The 9796-nt window shown below is 36.4% G+C and overlaps 2 protein-coding genes across 2 annotated transcripts; one reads left to right on the top strand and one right to left on the bottom strand.

The window, feature by feature from the left end:
- Window positions 1-17: 17 nt before the first annotated feature.
- On the top strand, window positions 18-4553 carry LOC127957396 (iron-sulfur cluster assembly scaffold protein IscU). Its single transcript, XM_052555919.1, has 5 exons — window positions 18-169; window positions 2490-2603; window positions 3307-3417; window positions 3554-3632; window positions 3791-4553. The coding sequence occupies exons 1-5, from the start codon at window positions 74-76 to the stop codon at window positions 3883-3885; spliced, it is 495 nt and encodes a 164-aa protein (XP_052411879.1). The 5' UTR covers window positions 18-73; the 3' UTR covers window positions 3886-4553.
- A 725-nt stretch (window positions 4554-5278) lies between these two features.
- Window positions 5279-9418, bottom strand: tmem119b (transmembrane protein 119b). The gene is made up of 2 exons (XM_052555909.1): window positions 9152-9418; window positions 5279-6403 (listed from the first exon to the last, which is right to left on the bottom strand). Exon 2 carries the CDS (start codon window positions 6386-6388, stop codon window positions 5522-5524), a length of 867 nt encoding a protein of 288 aa, XP_052411869.1. The 5' UTR covers window positions 6389-6403; window positions 9152-9418; the 3' UTR covers window positions 5279-5521.
- Window positions 9419-9796: the final 378 nt, after the last annotated feature.

The following is a 9796-nucleotide window of genomic DNA, read 5'->3' as shown; positions in this document are numbered from 1 at the left end:
TCGATGAAATCTGCGAGACTAATCGGCGTATAAATCCGCTATTTGAGTTTTCAAGTGCGTCATTTCAGATATCATGGCGTCTTCGCTTGCGAAGAAATGCGCGTCACCGGCAATTCTCAAAACACTTTCAGCTCCTCAATTGAGGATGCAATGTGGGTATCACAAAAAGGTAAGCTAGAATGACTCGTGCAATTTGCTAGTAAAGGTTTTTGCTTTGACCTTATTAATTTGAGGTGGTTTCCTGCATGTTTTGCCATCTCGTGATGCATAATGACATTGCACTGTACTAATATGGAGCCAGAAGAGTCTCAATAAAGATAAATGCACACACTACATTCACATATGCACACACAGGATTCATAGATGCACACACATGATTCATAAATACACACACAAGATGCACAAATGCACACAAAATTCACAAATGCACACACAAAATTTAAAAAGCACAGAAGATTCACAAATGCATACAAAATTCAGAAATGCACACAAAAATCAGAAATAGACACACAATTCAGAAATGCAAACAACATTTACAAATGCACTCAAGATTCACAAATGCACAGGACAAGATTCACAAATGCACAGGACAAGATTCAGAAATGTATTTCTGATGCACACACACATATATCTTGATTCACAAACTGCTTGCGGTCTGTGAACTTCACTGCATTTGTGTGTGAATTTTGAGACTCCCCTGACTTGGCTCGACACACAAATGCTTTTTTTTAAACAGGGAATGATCAGCAACCAATCAGATATCTCCCTTGTTTGAGCCAATCACAAGAATGCACCCCATGTGGGGGGATTGTTTACTTATAAGCCAATCACATGAACGTGTTCACACAGCAATTGTATTAAATTGTATGAAAATACAGATGTTTAGATTACAATTCAGGTTTATTTTTTATTATTTTTTACTAAATATAAATTTAAAAATGTCTCAATACATATAGCCCAGTGACTGCAGAAAAAAAGTTAACCATGGATTCATAAATTTGCAATAGGCAATTATTTCATTTTATTGAAATATTTTAATGAAAGTAAAAAAAAAAAAAAAAATGTTTAAACCTTTTTGAATATTTAAATATATCTAAATATTCTTTTGGATGCAATATAGAAGTCACTTTAATTACAATATTCAGTCCCTACATGAAGAGAGAGTCAGTGGTCCGCTGCGAGGGGAAAGTGTCTCTCTGGCTGCGAAAAGTGGGTCTCCGGCTGTCGTTCGCTTAGGAAAGTGAGTTGATCGCTGCGTGAGGAAAGTGAATCGTTCGCTCAACTTCGCTGCTTGAGGAAAGTGAATCGTTCGCTGAGGGAAGTGAGTCGTTCGCTGCGTGACTCGTGAGGAAAGTGAATCGTTGGCTGAGGAAAGTGAGTCGCTCGCTGGGTGAGGAAAGTGAGTCGTTCGCTGCGTGACTCGTGAGGAAAGTGAATCGTTCGCTGCGTGACTCGTGAGGAAAGTGAGTCGCTCGCTGGGTGAGGAAAGTGAGTCGTTCGCTGCGCAAAGTGGGTCGCTGGCTGCGCAAAGTGAGTCGCCGGCTGTGTGAGGTAAGTGAGTCGTTCGCTGAGGAAAGTGAGTCGTTCGCTGCGTGAGGAAAGTGAGTCGTTCGCTGATTGGCTTATAAGTAAACAATCCCCCACGTGGGGTGCATTCTTGTGATTGGCTAAAACAAGGGAGATATCTGATTGGTTGCAGATCATTCCCTGTTTAAAAAAAGGCATTTGTGTGTCGAGCCGAGTCAAGGGAGTCTCAAAATTCACACACAAATGCAGTGAAGTTCACAGACCGCAAGCAGTTTGTAAATCAAGATATATGTGTGTGTGCATCAGAAATACATTTCTGAATCTTGTCCTGTGCATTTGTGAATCTTGAGTGCATTTGTAAATGTTGTTTGCATTTATAAATTGTGTGTGTATTTCTGAATTTTGTGTGCATTTCTGAATTTTGTATGCATTTGTGAATCTTCTGTGCTTTTTAAATTTTGTGTGTGCATTTGTGAATTTTGTGTGCATTTGTGTATCCTGTGTGTGTATTTATGAATTATGTGTGTGCATGTATGAATCCTATGTGTGCATATGTGACTGTAGTGTGTGCATTTATCTTTATTGAGACTCTTCTGGCTCCATATACTAATACTACTAACATGTGACACAGCATTTTTTTTAGTTCTCATTCATATTTAATTCAAGTTTATATCTTTTGAGATCACATTCAGGACAAGCTGAAGAATTAAGAATTAAATAAATTGTCTTTGTATGAGTCCATGTTTTATATATTAGACAACATTTTGAAATGTACATTTTTAGTCATTTGTATTATGGCAAGTTGAATACACATCTAACTAGGTCAAAATGAGGGCGATTGGAGCCCAGCATAGTCGTTCATTTGTCTTATATAACAATAAAATGAACTGACACATGATCCTTACTTTGTGAGCCAAATAACTCAACTGGCCCCTCCCTTCAACCTTGTTTTTATTTTAAAGGTTGTGGATCACTATGAGAACCCAAGAAATGTGGGGTCATTGGATAAAAATGCCAAGAATGTGGGCACAGGGTTGGTTGGTGCCCCTGCTTGTGGAGATGTGATGAAACTGCAGGTAATCCTCTCTTACATAACAATAGGTTTAATGACTGCTTGACTGTTCTTCCTAAGTAGTCATTTTTTTCCGAATGGGTGCAGTATGTTCACTACTGTAGTTTTTTTAACTGTCATTTTATAGCTCAGGTACTGTATCTGATGACAAGCATGTATCCTTTTGTGACAAGCAAAAAGACAAAATAGACCTTTATTGCGCCTTTCTATGATGACGGGTTGAGTGCTTACACAAGATTAGTCGGCATATTTTAGATTATTCTGTTTGTTTATTTGACAGGGACATTACAGAATATAATATTTGTAGCACTTGTCCCTGGTTAGTATTTTACTGTGGACCCCAAAATATAATAACCTACAAACAGTATGTAATTTATACCTTAGTAATTCAGTAAATTATAAAAACACCAATCGGTTAACCCCTAAAACAATAATGATCACCAGACTAATTCTGTTTAAATTTTGAAATTTCTTCATAGCTGTATTGTATTTTTTCATATAAACTCTTTATCTAAAAAAAATTGAACAATCATTTGATCTCTATACTGTATAGCAAATGATAAATGCAGAGTTTTTGTTTGTAGTATATTCATTCTAGCCACAATCTGTGTTTGAGTAACAGTGCTGAAGATGGAAGCTATCACCACTCTTGACGCAGTTCTCATATATTTGATGAACCGAAGTGTATGCTTGTTTTTTACACTTAGATCGAGGTGGATGAGGCTGGGAAGATTGTAGATGCCAAGTTTAAGACCTTTGGCTGTGGCTCTGCTATTGCTTCAAGTTCCTTAGCCACTGAGTGGGTGAAAGGCAAATCTGTAAGCAAAAATGGTCACTTTTGCTTGTTCTAAGGCTTTGGTGCAGATGTTTGTCCTCAGTTTTATTATTATTTTTTTTCTGCAATGTGACAAAGTTTGATTTTAACTATTCAACCTTAAAATTCTCAATGTACAGATTGATGAAGCCCTCAAGATAAAAAACACTGAGATTGCTAAGGAGCTTAGCCTTCCACCAGTCAAACTGCACTGCTCAAGTAAGTGTCTTTATAATTTGATTTATCTGTGTTTGTGTAATATTTACTTGCATTATATTTGCTGCTCCGGTTGATGAAAGTAACATTTATATGCATAATAAAAATGTAACTTATGATGTTCCTGTTCTGTAACTGACCTTGTTCTCTGTGCTTTGCAGTGCTGGCTGAGGATGCCATTAAAGCAGCTTTGGCAGACTACGGTCTGAAACAGGAAGTTGAACCGGATGAGAAGACCGCCATGGCCCTCAACTAGGAGGCGCACTTGATCCTCTAAATCAGTGGTTCTCAACTGGTGCTTCATGACCAAAGGGTTTTCAGGTCTTTTCTGATTAGGATGTGGGGAGCAGGGAAATGAAAAGTATTAAAATCCAGCTAACCATATAAGCATGCAAAGTTAGAATAAGGAAAAAAAACAGTCTTATTGTCTTGAAATAGAATGCAATTATTTTCTTCCACTGTGCAATGTTATTGATTTTGCAATTTGCATACTGTCGAGCCTGCACACTTCACGGTAATTGTAATGAATCTCAGCGTTAGAGGTTGGAAAACCATTTGATATCCAATATAAAATCGGGGTCTTGAAACAAAACTAGTTGAGAATCAATGCTCTTTATCCTCCCATTTAAAATGTTTAGACCAAAGCTCTCCAGCTCTTGCACTGTAGCCAGTCTTTTAAACGCACAATGTAAAAGTACTGACCATCGATGTTACAGTCTGTCATATTTGTTTAGATCTGTTGATGTAATGAAAAAGAGTGTTACTGGTTTCACTTGCTAGCTGAACACGCGCACAAATTATCTTATTCTATTATTTTAGCTTGAAAGAATGAAGATGTGATTATGATGGTGATTTATGCTGCTGGGCTTTCATTTGATGGCTTTTCAAACATGAATACTTCAAATAAAGCATGTGTAAACCTCAGTCATGTGGGAACTGGAATTAATATTGCATACCCGTGGAATCTATAAACATGATGCTACTTTACAGTGATGAACTGATTTTGCATTGTACCTGGTTTCAGCATGGCTAGTATATGATTTTCATTTGAAAATGTGATCATACATCTCAATTTGAGGTTTGTTTCAGTAACTGTGATGTTAAAGGTGACATACCAACAGATCTGAAGCAAACTATAAGTGGAGTTAACAAAATGGCCAGCCTTTTTTTTCTTTTTTTAGAAATTCTAGATGGCAGATTGTCTTGAACACAAATAATGAAGTATAAAATGTGGTCAAATCTTGTAGTTTAAGTTTATTAAGAATATTGTGTTCTTCATAAAGTAAGTGTTGCGACTTACTGATCTTCATCTAAACCGTTTGAAAGGTGGCATGGGACTTGTGGATGAATACCTCTCGACCTTGAAAGGAAATACTTTGAGCCAGAATGTGTAAACAATAAGCTGACTCACAGCAAAGCTTTTCTACACTTAGACTTGTCTCCTTAATTGGAGTAGTGAGTGTGTCTGTTTTATTTTGTGGATGCGTGTGTTTATAGTGCACGCAATCTACTTCCCCCGACCCTAACCTTTCCAGTCTTTATGGATGTCATCGCTAATAATAAAGAGTAAAGCAAACAAGAATAAAGATCATTTCTGATTTGGGGTTAAAGAGTCATGTCAAATGAAAAGAAATTCATGACAACCATCATTTAAAAAGCAGTTTTTATGTCTTGCCCAGTAGGCGTCCGTTCATATCATTTACTCTTAAGTAACAGATTATTACATATATATTTGGAAAATCGACACGTTACAAACAATATTAAAGCCATGTCTTTTATATCTCAATGAAACTTCATACAAATTTGTTTTAGTTTTACAACGTGTGCAAGAAATACACTTTGGTCTGTATTCACATCTAAGTTTTTCCTTTAAGGCTTTAAAAATGTCCAAGCTAAAATGCGGTTTTCTCTTCACTGATAAATGGTGAGCCTGAAGTAGCAACATCCTGTTTGTTCGTGTCCTCTTGGATCTCAGATTTCTCTGGCCCAGATGAATGTTTGCTCTCTTCAGGGGGCCCGGAGTCCAAGGGGTCAGTCTTTTCCATGTCACAAGTGGTGATACTGTCCTGGGACCTGCTGGGGCAGCTCTTTTCCACAGTATCCTTAACAGCTGACTGATTAGTGGTCTTGTCCTCTAGTGAGCCACGGCTCTCCTCTTGACTCTTATCGCACTCATCTTCGGCATGTTTTTGGTCTTCCACCACTTCATTCTTCTCTTTCCATGGGGTCTTGATTGGCGTTCGGAGGTTCTTGGTGGCCAGCATGATGTCCTCTTGGAGCTTCCTGGCTGAATTCACTGGCTCCTCACTGGAGCTGGTGTTGGCTTTCTCTGGGACTTCGCTGAAGAAGCGTGCTCCTCCGGTCTTGTCTTGCTCGTCCACGTACATCTTGGGAGGGAAAGCGCAAGGATAGTAGGTGCTGACTTTACGTCGGCGACTCAAGATGGCAGCTGAGCAGAGGATGGTGATGATAAGAAAAAGTAATGTGGTAATGACGATTATGGGAAGGTGGTTCTCTTGTAAGAATTCCACCAGCTGATCCAAGAATGATTTGCTATGCTTTTCTCCATCTATGGAGGTGGACTTCACTGATTCATTGAAGGAAATGGTGGGTATGGGGGTCAGGTCTGTGCTCCCAGAGTCCAATTGTCCACTGCCCTCCAAAGAGTCATTCAAAATGAATGGGGTGGCATAAGTGGGGAGCCTGGTTAGCAGAATAATGGAGAGGCCAATGAGGTGGTGGAGAGCTGAGTGGTCCATCCTGTGACTGAATACCTGAGGGGGGTAGAAAAATAGTACTATCAAACCATCCAAAATAAGTTTTCATTTACATAATATATGTGTACTATGTGTATATTTAAATACAAATGCATGCATGTATATCTTTAAGAAAAATATGTAATGTTTATGTATTAAATATATTTATATATAATATAAAATATAAGAATATAAATCTATATGAAAGCAAATATTTTCAAAATATATACTGTATGTGTATGTATACATAATAAATATACACAGAACACATATCGAGGGGTTAGAACCAGAAAGGCGTAAGTGACATTTCACTAACTTTACAGGAGGGCCAAAACATAAATTTATCTAGTTTGATCTGAAAATGTGTACACACATGGATGACAGGATACTTATTGAATACTATTTTAACATTTATTCAGAAAACAAAAACAAAAATTGTGTATAAAAACATGGGTCCATCTCCTGACAATATGAAAACAAAAAACATTTAATTAGTGAGTTAATAAAATAAGAATCCATTGTGATGAAAAAAAAAATCACATAAAAAGCCCTTAGATCAGAATTATGTGAGTAAGTAGACACAAAAAAAAGAACATGAACATGTTAATAAAAACATGTTAATAGATTTGAAGTAGTATGAATGTGTGTCATAAAGATGGAATTGTACATGAAGTAGTAGCTTACTCTGACTGGCTGACTTGTAAAGCTTGGTAGAAGTCCACATAAGACTGGAGGATACTGCCAAGTAAGTAATTCTTGGTGGACATCTGTATAACGTTTTACTCATAGCATTTCTTGCATTATTTCCTCTGTCATCTCCTTTGTCTATGTCTGTCTGTAACCTTCTCTCTTGTGGCTAAGCAGTAATTGAGTATGATAACACCCATAGTAAAAAAATAAATAATAATATTTAAAATACATTTATTTCCATAAGTATAATACAAATCTAATAAATGACATATTGCTCAAGACTTACTGATACAAAAATGATAATTACATTTTATTTGGACTACTACTTGTGCACATTTCTCAATATTAAGCCTAAAATGTGTTTGAATGTCACTATTAATGAGCACTGTATGATCTTTGAATAATATTGGTCTTCAATTGCAATATATTTAAAGTGTACCTGAAGCATACTAGCAATAGCTCCACTTCACACAATCAAATATACTTCAGTCAGTATATACCTTCAGTTGAACTTCAGCAATACTTTCTTACAATTAATGTGCATTAAGCCTAAAATTTAAAATTAGATAGTTCCAATTTAGCAGACTTTAAGTGTACCACTTTAGTATACTAAAAGTACAATTGCAAGGTATTTGAATTACTTGACTTTACATGTTTTTAACCAGTTTTTAACAGTTAAGCTAACTGGGAATTTTCTTAGAACTTTGGCTAATGTTCTGGCAAGTTTCTTGAGGTTATGTTCTTAACACTAATAGAATGTTTTTTCAAAGTTATCTCGAATAAAATAATAACATTAAGAATATTTTGAGTTTGTATAATGAAAAAAAAAAAAAAAAAAAAATATATATATATATAAACATTTAAAAATTGGTGAACATTTAGAAATAGCATACATTTTTATAACTTGTTATTGACTTGGACCCAGCAACTTAAACTTAGACTTTGCTATGTTCTTACTTCATGAAACTCACTGCAGTTGTCTTATGTCTTTCCGTGGTGCAATCAAAATTCAAAGCACCACATGGAAACCTCACTGGATTCTGAACCAGATGCATTATGTTCTGAGCAACTGCAGCTGAACATGTGCACTCATTCTTGAGGTTTCATGAGCATTAAAGTTTCAGTTTCTGTAGCATCAAAACAAGCTGAATATAAACATACTCAACTCAACAAGTTCCAGTTTACTGTAACATAAAATTACTTTTGATAAAGGAAAAAAATGGAAAAACTTTATAATGAGGTTCAGTTCATTACCATTAGTAAATTTTCCTATAATGAAATAAAAATAAAAAAACAATTTATTATTAATTATTAATGATTTATACTGATTATCAAAATGTGTTAATGCATATTACATAAAATGTTGTATAAGTAAATGTAGAAATTATTATAAAAATATTTAATGTTAAATTGTTTTAGATAAATGTATAAAACGTTATATAAACAGACAAACAAAGTGAATATTACTGTAAAGTGTGACAAAAGTGTAAAAAAAAAAAAGGGTTCAGATAAATATAGTATAGTTTTACAAAAGACAGCTGGTGAACCAGCATAAATTATGATGGTTTGTTTCTTTAAGCAAAGATATTTCATCTGGGGTCTCTCCACTCTGTGCCATCTGTGCTCAAGCTGACAACCATAATCATCACTGGGCATTTGGTGTACAATGGAAATAGTATCAAGCTCATGTGGCGCCTCACACACACACACACACACATGCAGCATTAAGTGTTTTTAGGCTGGCTTCAAAGAATTTCCAAACATCACAAAGTTCTGTCTTTGCACATGAACTCGCTTTTATGTAATTCTCTATTGCTTAAAAAAAAAAGAAAAAAAAAGAAGGGTCATCTGGCCAAAATCAACCGTGAGAGTCCATTCTAGATGTATTTTTGTTTCATCTTTTTAACTGTTAGAGAACAGTTTTAAACGTAGGTAGCCACATCTGGACATGAACCTTTTAAAGCTGTGCATTCCTGTAAGGTAAGTCATCTGTCTCTCATTACATGGACAGGAACAATATTACTAAAATAGAAAACAGACAAAAGTGATGTCGAAACGAAAGAGTTCTTTACTTACTTTCAAGTGCTGTTATTCTAGAACATGCCGAGTGAAGAGGATCTAACATGGAGAAGAAAGCGTCTGCTGTTTCCTTCTCTCGAGCTGGATGTCTGTTGTTACAGATAGCGCGTTGAGGAACAGTTGGATTGGTGAGGGGGGAAGAAACTCCTGTTCTCCCCTCCTCCTTCTTCTCCTCCAGCTTCTACTCCGTCCAGAAAGACAGACTGGGCCATTTCCAGACACACTGTTCTCGTTAAGGCTGTTTGGGGGAGAGCCCAGATTTCCCCCCTGCCTGTGCACTGGAGAACTTCAAGCCACCAGATGTAGCACAGTTTTTTTTAAACTCTAGATCCATTTCTTCAAACTAAAAACAAAAGTGCCTTTAACACTAAACATTAAATCTAAATACAGTACAGACAGTGATGGTCCCTTGTAAAACACTTTGGATTTGTTTCTGGCCTTCAAGCTATTAGTTCCCTGAGGAAGAGCTTTATGTTTCCTGTGTTCACATGGTCCACGGGGGAGAGAGAGAGGGCACACGTGCTTTGAGCCACTGCTGGAACAATGGACAGGGTGTTGAGACCTGAGATATATATGGCTGCAGCTACAAGTCTCAAACCCAAAATATAGCAATATAATGAACTGAATACATGAGACTGAAAG

The sequence above is a fragment of the Carassius gibelio genome, chromosome B5 (assembly GCF_023724105.1).
Source record: "Carassius gibelio isolate Cgi1373 ecotype wild population from Czech Republic chromosome B5, carGib1.2-hapl.c, whole genome shotgun sequence".
NCBI classification, from domain to species: Eukaryota; Metazoa; Chordata; class Actinopteri; order Cypriniformes; family Cyprinidae; genus Carassius; species Carassius gibelio.
This window is presented reverse-complemented; position numbering and strand designations above follow the sequence as displayed.